This window comes from Lutzomyia longipalpis, chromosome 3 (assembly GCF_024334085.1).
Source record: "Lutzomyia longipalpis isolate SR_M1_2022 chromosome 3, ASM2433408v1".
NCBI classification, from domain to species: domain Eukaryota; kingdom Metazoa; phylum Arthropoda; class Insecta; order Diptera; family Psychodidae; genus Lutzomyia; species Lutzomyia longipalpis.
Window position 1 is genome coordinate 7681167 of NC_074709.1, and position 16457 is coordinate 7697623.

At 31.3% G+C, this 16457-nt stretch overlaps 3 protein-coding genes across 5 annotated transcripts in view; all 3 read right to left on the reverse strand.

Annotated features, from left to right (window-relative positions):
- LOC129791903 (probable hydroxyacid-oxoacid transhydrogenase, mitochondrial) overlaps positions 1 to 16457 on the reverse strand; it is a 294221-nt gene that overhangs the window by 59852 nt on the left and 217912 nt on the right. The window lies entirely within an intron of this gene.
- Positions 1 to 16457, reverse strand: part of LOC129791802 (liprin-alpha-1) — a 178184-nt gene that overhangs the window by 59852 nt on the left and 101875 nt on the right. The gene's annotated exons all lie outside the window — the stretch shown is intronic.
- On the reverse strand, positions 3709 to 15902 carry LOC129791967 (uncharacterized). Of its 3 annotated transcripts, none has more exons than XM_055830655.1 (4): positions 15815 to 15902; positions 10957 to 11079; positions 7763 to 7981; positions 3709 to 4278 (listed from the first exon to the last, which is right to left on the reverse strand). In XM_055830655.1, the coding sequence occupies exons 3-4, from the start codon at positions 7968 to 7970 to the stop codon at positions 3791 to 3793; spliced, it is 696 nt and encodes a 231-aa protein (XP_055686630.1). In that variant the 5' UTR covers positions 7971 to 7981; positions 10957 to 11079; positions 15815 to 15902; the 3' UTR covers positions 3709 to 3790. The 3 variants fall into 3 exon arrangements, with proteins under 3 accessions (XP_055686630.1, XP_055686633.1, XP_055686632.1); XM_055830658.1 differs by having other exon boundaries at positions 11063 to 11079; positions 15815 to 15853; XM_055830657.1 differs by lacking the exon at positions 10957 to 11079 and having other exon boundaries at positions 15815 to 15865.

Sequence of the window (16457 nt, forward strand, 5' to 3'; positions counted from 1 at the left end):
GCTGTGTTTCTTTCAGACACAGCTTTTGTGTTTATTCTTAAATGTAACATAATACTGATAAAAACTATTTAAAAAAAAACACTTAATATTAGCATTCACAAAGAGCTTCGCAAAAAAACAATTAAAAAAAACGTCTTAATGGAGAGGAGAACAGACCCATTAATAAAACCACAGAAATGTTTGATATAAAAACTTTCATCAATTTATAAAAAAAATAATAAAAATAATATGGATACATAATTTTTTGGTAGAATAAAATAAATTAAAAATGTCCTATTAAAAGCCGTGTGTATGCTTAACAATAAATTAATACGTAGAAATAATTTTACAACGCTTTTTGGCATTAAATACTCACAGGAGAATCGTCAATAATGACAGTATCCCCTTCATTTAATAATAAAATAATAATTAATAAATAAATTTAAAAAAATCAAAAATTAATAAATAAATAATAAATACATTATGTAAAATTAAAAAAAAACAAATATCTTAAATAATCCAAGACCATTTTAACTGCTATTTATGCTATGAATATTGAATTACGTATACTTTATTTATAGGTATAGTTTATTAAAATTAAAAAATGAATATTTTTATAAATTATTTTTTATATTTAGTATAGGTATTTATATGTACATACATATATTGAAATAATACAGCAAATGCAGATTATATAGGTGGTGGCTTAGTATAGTCTACTACATTAATCATCATCATCATCAATGTTAATACGATTATTATTATTGAAACCATTGTTGCCATTAAAGCCATTTCTAAGAAAGAATGATCCATTGTTGCCGTTTGTATTTCTATTGGCTAAAAGCCTGGCCAACAGCACAGCCATATTGATTAGCAAAACTCCTATGCCAAGATTCATACTCTGAACTCCAATCCACATCCCTCCGCCAGCCATCACTACCAGTCCACCCAATATCCACATTACACCGTACATCATATTTTCCATCCATAGAATTCGTGCGAAAGTTCTCTCTGAGCCTGTTGAGGTAAGACACAATTGCGAAAATTAATTTCTTTGGCTCACTTCTTTTTTTTTACAAAATTAAAACTGAGAATGAATAAAAAATTAGAGAAAAATGATGATTGAGAGGTAATAGGTGCAAATTGGATCCTTGTATAGATTTAGGTAGTTATATACCTCAGAGGAAGGGACGTCACAGGATGGAGGAAATTCTGTGTGGGAAATAGAGAAAAATGTAGGTATGTGAATTTAAATAAAACATCAAGAAAAGGTAAAAATAAATACATTCATAGATGACATAAATTACATCATAAACATCATTGGTAGAGGCTTAAGCAAGCAATTCAGGTAATTCGAAGCGAAGGTACAGTGTAAATTCTTACGTAATTCTATGTGCTGTCACGTGCTATGTTTCATCTGCCAGCATTAATGTTAAGCCCACCAGTGCCTAGAAGACCGCCATTGCCTAAGAGACCACCGCCGCCAAAGCCACCGCCGCCGAAGCCACCGCCGAAGCCACCATTGAGGCCACCATTAAAGCCATTGCCAAGGAATCCGTTGCCATTTAAATTTCCATTGCCATTCCCATTCCCATTTCCATTCCCATTGCCATTGCCATTGCCGTTGCCATTGCCATTAAGCATTCTGTACATGAGGATACCCATATTCATCATCATGACCCCCATCCCTAAACCAAATCCCTGAATCCCCATCCACATTCCTCCGCCAGCCATCATAGCCAAAGCACCCAAAACGAACCAAAGTAAGTAGAACATTTTTCCCATAAATCTTATTCTGCTAAACGTCCTCGAATCTCCTGTTAAAATAAAATAAATTAACGTAATTAATTTGTGACTAATTTTTGGAATTTTTTTTAATGTGAATAATATATTGTACAGTAGGAAAAGCTCACTGGAAAGGATAAATTATTAGGATAGAGTTGGGTAGAGTAGGTACATTGGAAAAGGACGTGATGCACAATATATCAAGGAAAAATTTCTGAAATTGGTCATTTAGAGTTTTTTAATTTAAAATAATATAGGTAATTATAGAAAATCGTCTATTTTTTTCTGTGATGTATGGATACAAAATCAAAAGATGAAACACAAACGCGTATGCTTCACACGTTTAAAGAAACATAAAAACAGAATGGTGATGTGTTTGAATATTTCTGCATTTTTCCGGATTCTGTTTGTCTCATGTATTTCCGCAATAGACGTTAAGCCTTCGCGTCTATTTGGACATATGTTGACCCAAACGTGAAACATATTATTTTTCCTAATTTAAATATTTTTTCCAAGTTGGAATTACATTAAGATTACGTAGAAAATGCCAAGCAAAACGTTTTGATTCCAAAATGTCCTTTGAGAACATTTTACAGAATAAATATCGCGATGAAATGATCGTATGTTTCTATGTTTCATGCGGACGAAAAAGGGTTAAGACACGAACACTGGAGACTCCTTGCTTTTCCATCTTGTTTAATGATTTTGCGTAATAGAAATGTTGAAATGATATGACAAAACGTCTTCAAACTCTAAAAAAATATTTTATATAATGAAAATGAAATATTTCATGTTTAGGTCAGCGTATGACCCAGTGGACGCGAAAGGGTTAATATATCTTTCTTAATGTTTTTTTTGTCGTTTTAGTGAATGAAATTGTATTCAAGAACATAAAAATTAAACGAAGAATTATATATTTTTTCTTAAGTGCTCTATTTAAAATTTCGAGATTATTTAATGCATAGTAATTCACTCTACTTAATAGAAATAGAAAAAGAACTTTAATTGTCGAGTTCTTAATTCTTGAAAACTCTATACCGTCTCTCTTAATCTGATGCTTCAATTGAGAATTACTAGATTAACTAAAATCTGTCAATTTCGTCAATTCAGTTGAATGCTTTATGCGAGCTTTCCTCAATACAGCCAATGAGCTTTTCTTTATTATCCTATAAGAGAACATTAAAAGAAAAAAATGCTTACAGAATACAACAGGAAATCATTTAGGAAGTGCAGCACATATAAAACGTGGTCAAGATGAAAATATTGCAGGAAGTTGAGCAGCATAGATAATTTTCTCTTTATAGTTTATGTACATAACTGAAATTCACTAGAAAAGTGTAAACAAAAGTAAAAAAAAGACAAAGACGTAAAAAAAGTATAAATTCTCGTAAGACATAGTTTGAGAAAAGAATACGATGAAATAGAGGTCTTGTTCTCCATCACGATGAAGCCCTTTACAGATCTGAGGTAGAGCTCAAATTTTATGTTATTATGAGCCTCTAAATCCCTTACATTAGATCTGAAGAGGCTTGATAAGCTCTTGTTTCTAGTAATTTCAAATTTTCTAAAGCAATTTAATGGCTTTAAACAGTCAAATTTTTCATACGAGGAAAGGTTCTATTCCCCCAGTTGACGATATGTCTAATAATTTTTTCCTTACATCACCACTAATTTATTTTAACGCCGAATTAAATCATTAAATTAAGTTTTAATAGCATTTAACGCATAAATATGTAAATCGAATTAGTTACATATTGTATCACATTATTAAGTCTTTTTGCCTTTGAATCTTTCGGCTGAGTAGCAAAAGAGAGAAAAAATCATTAAAACGCCAAAATGTAGATATCTTACCTCGGGTTGTTTGAAAAGTTCATGACTTTGCATTAAAACTACAAATGTTAGTTTTGTAATAAATATTTTTTCATACAAAATTTAATACATATTTTTAGGACCTTTGGTAGCAGTAGCGATAGTTAAATCATCTGATTAGCTGCATATTTATGTATGTAGTTTCAAGCATTCAATTTTACTTATTCTTTGCAATTTGGCTGCCTGTGCTGGACCAATTTTGCTGGTATGGCGCTAATCCAATTATATTTCCTAAATAATCATTTTGCCCGTAGTATGGTCCTGTTGGTAGGCCGCCAATGGGCATTCGGGACCCATAAATGGGCACCATGGAGGTGGCAACCTTTGGAGCACCATTCCTGTCCCACGTCATGTGCGGAACAGCAGCATAGACGGGGGATTGCGATGAGAATATTTGGAAATTTAGCCTTCCTTGGGGTTCTATAAAATAGTGTCCACTATCGTGTCCTTCGTGCTTCTTGGCAATTAGAAGTTTTATAAGGAGTATAATCACATTGAGGAATAGGACTCCAATGCCCAACTTAACGCTCCACATTCCCAACATTATGCCACCAGCTGCCATTGTGACCAGCATACCCAAAAGGAACATCACGAGATTCAGCATTTTGCCAAGCCATCGTATTCGGCCAAATGTTCTCGATTCTCCTACGTTGTAAATAAAAATAAATTCCGTTTAATTAAATGCAATTTCTTGAAGTATAAAGAATAGTTTAGAAAATAAAAGTGTGTGTAAGTGTTGAGTTTAGTAGATTTAATTCAGGGAAAACGGTTAAATATGATCTTTTGAAATTTTTTTTTTTTATTAATTTAAATATAATTCAATTTATTTTTTTTTTACTTTCAAGAAAATATTTGAGTTTAAAATCTTCGAAAAGGTAAATCTTTTACTCAATCAAATAGGAAATCATCCATTTTATTCTCTTTAAATATAAAGAAAAGCTTTTAATGTTAAAGATCACATTTAATCCATCTTCTCCCATGTAAAAATGTTTATTTTTTTTAAATCTTTTCCACTTTTTCTTCAATTTAATTTCTCTTGTTTTTGTTTTATTAAAAAAAATGTGGCGGTAAAAAATTTACTTCCACGCATGATACATCAAAAAGCATGCTAAAAAACAGCAAAATATACATAGAAAAGTGCACAGAAGCTTTGGAAATAGAAATTAGTGAAAAGATTTAAAAGAGAAAAATCATCTACATAATTTTATGCACTCACCTCTCTAAGCTTCCACACCATTCCAATTTGTTAATTTGTTATTATGTTCCGGAGCTTGTCTACTATCTACATCTACACACACAATCTACGCACATTTTAAAAGCATAAAAAATATTTTGTTAGAGCATTTTTGCAACGGAAAGGTGTTAAAAACAACCGGGATGAGTTTGTTAATAAATATTCAATGAACACAGTTTAAAACCAAAATCTTTGTGAGGAAATAAGGAGGTAGATTTCGATGTGAAATGCGAAGTTTTTCTACGTTTTTTTTTCTCCCTCTGAGAATTTTTCACATCGGAATCTACCCCACAAATCACAAAATTTAATCGACGTGTTTGACGCGGTATTTGATCAAACTTTGTAATTAATTTTATGAAGATCCTGAAGGATATCTTATCAGGATCCCCCTGCTTTCGATCAGTCATCTCCAAAAGATTGATTGAAAAATTAAAACCTGCAATCAAATTCAACGTTTCAAAGATTTTTCACTTAAATTGAAGCAATTTGTAATAAATGATTAGGTTTTATGATCATTAAGATCGTATCATGGCACTAATGCATTAAAGATTTATATATTACTCTCACTATATGTAGGTGAAAATTGTTTATTCTTCATGCAATTTATGTATTTTTAAAAATCACAGCTTTTGTAATTGAGTGAAATAAATTAAAATATCTAATTAACAAAAAAAAATAACGATATAAATCCTTTCATTTTAATAGAAATCATTCAACTTATCTCGATTTAAGGATAATAATTCGGAAAATTTTATCATTAAGCAGAGATCATATTTTTCCAGGATTTCATAAAATTATGTGCAGTTTTCAAAGAAATTTCTTCTTAATAAAAATTAAAACGAAAGTATTAAATAAAAGATTAAAAGTGTTTCAAACACATGGAACGGATGAAACAGAAAAATCACAGCACAATAAGTTAATTGAGCTTACCAAGTTGTCTGAATAGTTAATCAATGGAAAATAAATTTATATATTTTAATGTTTGTATGTTTTTGGAATTTCATGTGCCAGTAATTTATGATTTTTCCTCTACAAACTGAAAACAAGGCAAAACGCGATTTTGTTGATGCATAAAATCAATTTCTCAGCATTCCATTTGATTTTAGGGAAATTATTATTAGTATTGATGATAAATCTAAAATTATAAAAATATGCTAAAGCCAGAGCTAAAGCTCATCTTTTGTTAGTTAAGATTATTATGTAAATTAATTAATAAGTTCTACTCATATAATTATTATAAAAATACTAAAAGAAATATAATTATTAGATAAGCAAAGCAGTTAAACTAACCATTACTTTTGCTTCTACTACACCAATCAAGCTTTTAATGTAAGTACTATCTAGCTACTTTCTAACTACATATGGCAATTATATATACACTTGCATAATTAATTGTATTATTTAAATAAAAATTAAAGTAAAAGATTTCTAAGAGAAAATGAATTACTTAATCCTAAGAAAATAAAAGAAATCTTTGAAGGCTTAAAAATATTTCCCATGTTCTAAATTCAATTAAATTCCTAACTGACGTGATAAGTCGAAAATTATTTACGGAACTCTACTCCTACACAACGAACAATAAAAATATTTATGCTAATTTATACTTCACTCATGACAAAATTCGAAAAATAAATTTATTTATGAGTTTTGAGAATTTTTCTTGAACCTTAAACGTATTAAATAATTTATAAATTTCAGGTGTAGACAAATTAAAAGACTTTTTCCCATCAAATGTGAATTATTCATGTGTAAATTAAAAATTAACTAATAAATTATAGTAGAAATTAATATTTTCTGCTTTAAAATCCATGAAAAGAGTCATCAACACCTCTTCAATTAAATTAGAAGCCCATCTGTAGGAATAAACTAAAATTTCACTGTTTAATGTATGAAAGTGCGACGCAGCATACATCATTTCCATACGTGAAAAATGCAGTTAAGTAAATAAAATATTAATCACCCAGTAAATAATTTATGGAGTCAAATAAATACTCAAATTACCCATAAAAGAGAATTAATAAGACTTGTCATAATTTAGCATAAATTGGACAAAGTTTTCCCGAGTCGCTCAAACTGATTTATCAATTATTGGGCAACATTTCCAGCACATAAATTTTTTCTCGTTAAATTCGGTTAAATCCGAATTTTGACTCAAATTATGACTCAACGATCATCCCAATATTGCCTAATTTATTTTAATCCTAACGTTTGACGTTTATTCTCTGTCGTTTGAAGTTTATTTTGACGTTTGACGTTTTTTCTCTATCGTTTGAAGTTTATTTTAACGTTTGACGTTACTATTTCTTCTCTGACTTTTTGAATTTATCTCTTTAAACGTTAATGTTAACGTTTCACGTTTCTTTTATCGTTTTTACGTTTCTTCTCAATCACTTGAAGTTTATTCTAACATTTGAGGTTTATTCAAAAGTTTATCATTTTTTTAGAGAAGTTTTTCCTAATGTTTAAGTCTCTACGCAATTTTTTTTAACTTGGAATTATTATTTGACTTCTTAAGAAAAATTTCCCTTCTTGACTACGCCACTGGTTATCAATCAACATCAAAATTCTGCGGCTTCACCTCAAATTCAATATTTGAACAAACGCCCATCAATCTTGTCTACAAAAGCCACTAATATCAACCACCTAAAAGAATGAATCTAAACTTCCAAACCACAGCAGCATAGAAAGCATACATATGCTGCTTAAAAGTTCAATCTGTTACGATTTTTTTTGTACCACAAATGAAAGGTTATTAATCGTATAAAAAAAGAATTTGTGCCTATCGTGGTTACTAATAAAAACGATTAATGCGCTATATAATCACGCACGAGATCACTCAATAAAAGCTGAAAACATTCACTGCGCGACTGACCAAATTAACTAGATTTTACTGACCAACATTCAAAGCAGTCTTATCCTCGAACATCCAGTTGAAGAAACGCTCAACTGGCTGAAGATTAATGTGGATGTTGCGCAATGTTGCGGCTGTATCCTCTTTTGTATTGCTCATTTGAACATCCGTGCTGTTTCCATCGACAACCCGCGCTTCAGCCAAAACTCCCGCCATCATTGCTAAGAGCACACCAACAGCGATGACCTTCATTGCGGAGTTACCTGCAATGAGATGGCGAAAAATGTTTTTTTTTATGAAAAGAAAACAACAACCAATCGCAAGAAGATGTGTCAGACACCCAAAAAGTAGCACGATCGCATCGTTTGTAACGGGTCAAGAATCCCGATGAATTTTCTGGCAAACGTGTCTGTTGTATTTTGGGCGGTAGTTAATCGCTCGAGTGGGTTCTTTGCTCTCGTCTTCTGAATTTTATTTTATTTGAGATTTTTTTTCCAACAAAAATTGTCTCTTTAAGAAAAATGTCTTTTCCCCCATAAGAAGGTCTTGGGTTTAGGTACGTGATTAAAGTTTGAACGTAAAGAAAAAATATGTAGGGCATTTGATAATATTTATGATGACAATTTTCGAGGTCTTTTTCCGTCGCTAAATTGTCTCCGGAAACAGAAAACATGCGCGTCACCCAATGATCTTAAACAAAACTCGTACAATTGCACATGGAATATTAAATTGAATTTTAAGATTCAAGAAGAAAGGTGAGGTGCTCTTGAACAAATAAAAGAAGTTCAATCACACCCATTTTGCCGGAGACGAATGAAACGAGAGAACAATTTTAAGCAAAATCATTCTTGGATGGTTATTCTCATTTGTAGTTGATTAACACATGAAAGTCTTTTATTTTCACTGAACTGGAATTCACTTGTGGAATTCTTTCCTTTCAATTGAGAAATTGATGGCGTGAAGGGGAACAAAATGCACAAATACCCCGACATCCAGAACAAATGGCAAATCTCAATCCATCATGCCAAGAACTGTGAAAGATCCTCATCCAGATTTTTAATTTTTTTTCTTCTGGAGAAAAAGAAGGTAAAAAGCCGAACTAATGAGTTTGATCTTAATCTTTTTTCTTCATCATTATTACTATTCGAATATTCATAGCCCAGCACACAAATCTCCACACATCTCTGAACCACGAGATCACTGGACATCGTAAATTCAACATTGAACATAACAGTCCTCATTGAAGAAGAGCTAAAGAACACAGGGGCACACTCGGTATTAACTTCCAAGACAATCTCTCATATGTAGGTAGTTAGGTACATATATATATATATATATATATGCCATTAATGGCTTTTCTCAACACGAACAATGTTGGCTCTTTTTTTTTTCGTCACAATATTCTCTCATAAGAGATATATATATATATATTTGCACATATAATATAATTTTTCTTTGCTGACACTCTGACGATCCCCCCGCGTGATTACTTACTAACAGTTATGCAACTTGCGATGACTATCGTTGTCCTATTGGTTTAAACTCAAAAAAACTCCCACGACTGTTTTGCACGCTTTTTTTTCGACACTTGTAAGAATTTCTCTCACAGAAATAAATTATATATATGAAAAAAAAAACTTTTTCCCTACAGTTTTCTTGCGCACAAACAACAGAACTTTCAGTTGCAGAATTTATCACATTTACAGACTCAAAAGACTTTTTATTTTGTGTGTGAAAGATAAGTGAAGAAAAAACGGCGGAGGCGCGAGTTGGGAGAAAAGAAGTTGGACTTTATACAAGAATAAAACTTTTGTGTGCTTCTTCTGCGAGAGTCACGATGGAACTGGTAAAAATCTCTCTGCAAGCATTCAATCTTTACCAATTTTTTCCTTCTTCATCATCACACCGCAGAATAGAGGGAGAGTGTGTAACGCATTGTGCAGAAAAATGCATTTTTTCCATTCGATACCTTTTGCACCTGACCATGGTTGTTGTAGCTACTTTTAGAAACAATTGTGTGCTGATCATCACGCTAGGGCATGGTCAAGGTGAATCTATTGTTTTCTTTCGTTTCTATCCGTGGCTATAAAGAGATTTGTTTTCACGAAAATGTGCTCTTTTGCCGAAGAAATTGAATTGAATCTAGAGTTGAGATCCACGCAGGTAAATTTATTTGATTCTTCTTCTCTGCTTTAGATGGTTTAATATCTGTCAGCAATATAATCTCATTCTGTCAGCAGAAATGCCAATTTGTAAGTAATTTATTGCATTTCTTGAAAATAATTCAGTTTTGTCATCATATTTCAATTATTTATTGGCAAATAGGGGAAAATTAGAATTACACAGAAGTTTGAGATGATTTGAGAACATTTTAGCGGGAAAATCATATGAGATTAAAATTGGGTAAAATCTTTTGAGCAAAAAATCAAAATTTTGACCAGAAAATTGTGCATTTTATCAGAAGAATACTCCATTTTGATCAGGGTAATATTCTTCTTTGATCAGGAGAATGGTAATTTTAGCCAGAAAAATGTTCTTATTCCAGAAAGAATAATCCAGAATTTTCAACCAAGTCATTGGATATCTTGAACATATTAAAATTATTTATTTATTTATTTATTAAAGGGGGTGCCATCATTGCTGATGATTCCCCTGATATTAAAATTCCTACAAAAGCACCAACAACTAAAAGCTCATGTACTCAATTTTACGAACAAATGAAAATGGATTATTTGATGGGGAAAAAGGTATTTATAAAAATTTCTTTATTATAGTTAGGTTATACTTAGATTTCTCTTATGAACTCAGTCCTTTTGTAAGAAAAACTTAAGATTTATTAAGCTTTTTTAAGCGAAACTTCAGATCTGTCTAAGTCGGGCTGAATATATAATTTTCGATGATTTTTATGAGTTTCGAGGTCTGAAGACAATCAAGAGCATTTTTTGAAACTTGAGAAATAGAAAATTGTGCTTACTAAAGTTACAAGAATTTTCCCAAAGTGATGGGATAAACATGAAAAAAAGCTGTGTCTGAACGAAACAAAGCTAATATTTTTCTGAATAATTTTCCCCAATGTACTCCCGGAAAAGCATTAAATGTCCTCTAAATAAATCTCAAAGTAATCTTATGAGACTTGATCGCAAGCTTGATCGTTTTCAGACCTCGAAATTCGTAAAAATCTTAAGTTTCGCTTAAAAAACTTAATATTTATTAAGACATTTAACTAGTGAATTTCAACCAATGCATGTCTGTGTGTGCTTGGACGACCTCAGCTTCAGAGATTGTGAGATTTGCCAATGTTTTCTCAATTCCTCAAAATTTTTGCTTCTAGTTGCATTCACTACCTGGAGTGTCAGCTCATCTAAAATAGAATAATAAAAAAAAAGTTAATTTTAAAAATCGTTCAGAGACCAGGATCAGGATATCGAACTGGCAAATCGTTTTCATCCCTTTTAGCTCGTTTTTGAAAATTATTAATTTTTTGACAAAAATATCTTGTTGAAGATAGCCCTAGTCTCCTCTATGACAAGCAATGTATTATCTATTCGTAAAAAAACATAAATTTTCCTCAAACAGAGCTTTCTAAAGTTTTCTTGTAAATCATAAATCATATAAAATCTTTTCTTTAAACACTACAACTCTAGTTATCCCTATAAAGTTATTCAATATCGTGAGCTAAGCATATATAATCTGAATTAATAAATTACCTTTTACTATAAAAATGTTTATTTCTTGTCTGTCGCTACATAAGGTATGCAACAATGTATTTTTCTTTAATATTTTCGATTTTTATAATAAAGAAAAATTTACAAAATAGAATAATCTCACGCATCTCAAATGTAATAAATTTTATTTATTAAAAATATTCAACCTCGATTCGCAACAGCAATGATTAGAAATTGCATTTGGGTGCATAGAAATACAAAATTCGATTATACTAAAAATGATGACGGTGTTAATTTAAAATCGATGATGATTATATTGCGTGAGGGATTTTTATTTTTCTGGAAGCAAAGAAAATTACACAAAAAAATAGAAATTGGTCAGTTGAATGGGGAGACAAGAATGTTTACTCATTGGAAATGTTTAAAAACATTAGGTATATTAAAAGGAAATCAATGTTTGTATTAAATTGGAAAAATTATAAATTAATTGCTTTTTAATTTGGGTATAGTTTAATTGCATTAATTGCAATATATTCAGTGTTTATCACAAGTTTCACAATGAAATGCCTTGATTTTCTTTGCTTTCCAGGTGCTTTTCTTGCCGGATAAAGGCATTTTGTGGAATTCTTTCAAAAATATTCTACTTTGTTCCTCGCATAACTTCCTCTTTATTTTCTTCGCTCAATCTGAAATTCTTGACGTTTATTTTTATTTTAAATTTTTACCTACAATTAATACCACAAAATATTTTCACACCTTCTCCACGTTTGAAATATTTGAACAAAATGCTTCTGGAATCTCTTTATATTCCGAGTATGAGAGCAACAGTTGACCCAGATTCTTAAGTCAGAGAGACACGGAAGTTTTTCAATGTACAAATCATCCATGAAAAGTGGAATGAATCAGATCATTTACTTGGAAATTGAAAGTTTTTTTTCTTCCCTAAGAAGGGGCCTAAGTCAGGGCTTTATCTGTTCATTTTAACGTTTCGGTCAAATACAATATATGTTACAAAAATTTTCAAGCTACGATATATGGCGTAGATTTAAGTATCCGGGAGTATCAATAATTTTTATCGCGAAATTCAGGATATTTAATTGCTTTTGAATAAAGCCGGGTCAGCATTTTAAGCAATAGGAAGGATGTCTAAGACATTTTAAATAAGTAGTAAAGACAAAGTCTATTTTCCATCATCAGAAATATTTCAAAAATTTTTATAAAAAATAATTAATTTTTAATGAAAGGTCCATTTTAGGTTCTTTTTGACTTATTTGCGACGGTAAAGTATTTCGGCATATAAATTTGAGATACAGTCGTGCTCTCGTGGTAGGACCGTCGTCAAAATGACTTCTCCGCGGTAAAACGGCTTCAGAATGAAGTATTTTGCCTTCGCAGTGGGACAATTAGTACTATTGGAAAGGTAGAATACTAATTGTCCCACTGCGAAGGCAAAATTCCTCATTCTGAAGCCGTTTTACCGCGGAGAAGTCATTTTGACGACGGTCCTACCACGAGAGCACGACTGTATAGAAAATTTCGAAAAAAAATTATAAATATTCCTTGTAAAATATACCATATTAATAAATATGGTAGGTATATTGGTAGGGAAATAGAGAAGACACCATTATCCTATGCTACCATGTATGCTAGAGAGAGAAATATGTTTGGGAAATTTTTTTTGAGATGCCATGTCAAAAATTTCCCCTTTTGGTCTCAAATTTTAAAGGTCAGTAGAACGTAAGAAAAAGGTCAGAAATTTCTTCCAATAACGTTATTCTGACGGTGTACTGACTTTCAACGTGGGTCTTTTTTATTCCCCATTATCACGTAAAACGACTTATTTTTGACGAATAATCAACGTTATTCTAACGATCATTTTCGGCACATTAGACCTTATAATGACCTTTGGTGCCGGCTGGGATATTAACCAGAGAATAATTTTCATTTAGCCTCACATCCTTTTTTTCCTCTCTTCCGCACATCTTGTGGCGAATTTTCCAGCCATTAATCCACTTTCTCAAGCTCAGGAATCCTGACCCGCAAAGACTTGGGGACCATTAAAATAAACACAAAAGAGTATGTATATCATTATGTCTGAACCAACAATTAAGTACTTTGTCTCAGAGCAAAATAAACAAAGTGACGAGGTCAGGCAGCCAACAAGTGTTACGGAGATTTCGCATCTTGTGTGCCTCAACTTGATTTTTGCTGAGTACGTGATTTTACCGCGCATTGATTTGATGCAGAAAAACCCAAGATGTTGATTGAGGAGGATGCACCCACCGGCAGTTGAGAGAAAATCTGATAAATTCTCAATGAATTCTCACGTGGTTGCTTTCTTATTTCATAACAATCGGCGGTAGGTAACAAATTCAACGGTTGAAGGCGAAAGTTTAGAGAAAAAAAATCGAGTTTATCCACTTTGGAAAAATCTCTTCACACCTGACACAGATTACACAGATTTCTGTGTGAGAAATAGTGAAGATTTTTTCAAGGAGCTTTTCATTTTTTAATTTAAAAATGAAAAGCTTCTGAAAATAAAAATAAAAAGGTTCTAATTTTTTTTAAAGAAGGTTATGGAAGCCAATAATATAAGAAGCATATAGGACAAACATAATGTTGTAGAGGATCATAAATAGTCAAACAGTCTTAATATTGTCCATTAAGACCTTTAATGCTTGAATATTTGACCAGCTCATTTATTAACAAAACCTCCTCCTTTTTCATTTATAACGAGCTTTTCTTTAAAAGCTTTCATCGATCTATATAATATTTTTTATGTTGCACTGAATTGGTGGAATTCAGTACAAAAATTTATTTAACATTTCATGAATTTAAAATGCAGACAAATCGTGGAAATAAAATTGTTTATAAATCAAACAAATTATAAAGTGAAAAGTAGACATCATCGTGCAATCAAACCTAATTGCTTTTCATGTATTATTACTTGTAGACTACCATCCCGATCGCGTGTTGGGGGAAACTTCAATTAAACGGGTCAAATTGAGAGAAGTATTTTGCCCCAAGAGCAGTGTATTGAATGCAATAAATAAATTTAATCCCTGTTCATTTAAATGATTGAATTAAGCGAGCATAAAATCTGCAGTTTGTACATCACTTAAAATTATTCATTCTGTCAATATTGGGATAAATTGCGATATTTAATTAGCTTGAATGAAGATCTAATGTTGTGTCTTCAGTTTCAGTTGAATTTTTAAAATTCTTAGCTATATGTATAAAATAAAAGCATAAAACCAGTATTTCGCGCTTTCCATTCAAAAAGCATTCACAGAAAGTAGCGAACCTGGTGGTTGGTACAGAAAGTCCCGAGTAAAGATTTAAATCTTCAAAACAGTTATAGCTTTTTTTCTTTTAGCGAATTTCTTCATACATTCATACATATATCTTTAATTTAATGTCTTATGTAGAAGATTTTCTCTACAAAAAAAAGCTTCATTAGAAGCATTCTGAATGTAAATATCTTTTTCGAGGAAAATGTTTTGTTTGACGGTAACTATCGTTTAAAAGATAATATAAGAAAATCGTTAGACATTAACACAAGAAAACATACATAACCATTAACATACATTGTTTTCGTTGTTTTACTCGTCAAATTATAGGTATATATCAGCTTCAATAAACGTTTAATTTTTGTTTAAATCAAGAAGGTTTTTTTCTTAATTCAATAAATTATTTTTCCTCTATAAATTGATGAATAATAACAACTATTATATTGATAATAATATTTAATCACATTCCTAATAGGGGCTACACATAGGGGAGAGTAGGGAATCTTAACTGAAAAAATGGCATAAAATAAAATATTATTCATACCGATATTTGACTTAATTTTCACGAAAAAAGAAGATATTTTTGACTTCTTTCTTCAAGATTATTTTATTAAATGAAAATTGTAGAAAAATAATAGGCTGAGACTGTGGCAATTTAGGACAAAAATCTCAATATTTGAGCTCATGTGCGTTTAGCTTTTTTTTTCAAAGAATTTTTATCATCTACAGTCTTAGTCTTTTAGTTAGAAAAATTCTCCATTTCATCAGGAAAATATTCTATTCCGGTAAAGAATTCTGTTTTAATCAGAATAATAGTCAATTTTGTCAGGTTTCATTTTACAGATTCTCAAAACCATTTTTTTTGTAATTGAATAATTGTCTCTCTTCCTGGCTAAACATTAATATTTTCCTGATCCTTTACCTGTTTTACTGAACAATTATCCTGATGGAAATTATAAGTTTCTCAGACAAACTGGAATATTTTCCCAGAAAATAGATTATTTTCCTGATCGAATGGAAGATTTTTCTCATCAAAAGACTAATTTTCTGATTAATAGATTTCTTTCCTATTCAAGACATTTCTTTGTTTTGAAGGAAAATGAGGAATAAAAATTGTGAAAATAAAAGTGTGTTAATTTACCCCAATCTCCCTTATATGCAGCTCATCTTTCAGGTTTGCTGAATAATTTTTATTTTCCATCCATTCCTAAAAATGGAAAAATTATTACCATATAATTCCATTCATTACCACAATGTTACATTGATACGGCATTTTACCTGCATGGGCATGGGCAATTAGCCTTGTGCCCGGTGTGAAATGTTGAAAGAAGTATGAAGAAAAAAATGTAAAACATTTCCTCCCACCAGATTTTTAGGTTGTATTGTGAAATATTTTTGTTTATGAATTGATTGAGAGGAAAATATTATAGGTATATCCATCGAATTATGCAGGAAGAAGGGGAACTTTTTTGGGGGGAAGGAGGTAAGAAATGCGTTGGTTGAATCACCAATAAAGCGTCACCTGAAAATGTACATACATAAATATATGAGGAGATTGACCCTGGCAAGGATTGCTGACCCCAGAGGCTATATGGATGCAAAAATGACTCGCATTTTTATTGTGCTCGTGCGACTGCAGAGTGAGAAAGAACGAATTCTTCTTTTTTTCCTTCATAAAGACAAAAAAAGCGCCAAGCAAAAAAAAATGTGGGTATTTTTGCAGAAAAATATTGCACACAAAGAGGCCTGTAGAGAAATATGTATATGTATATTTATCCCAGGCG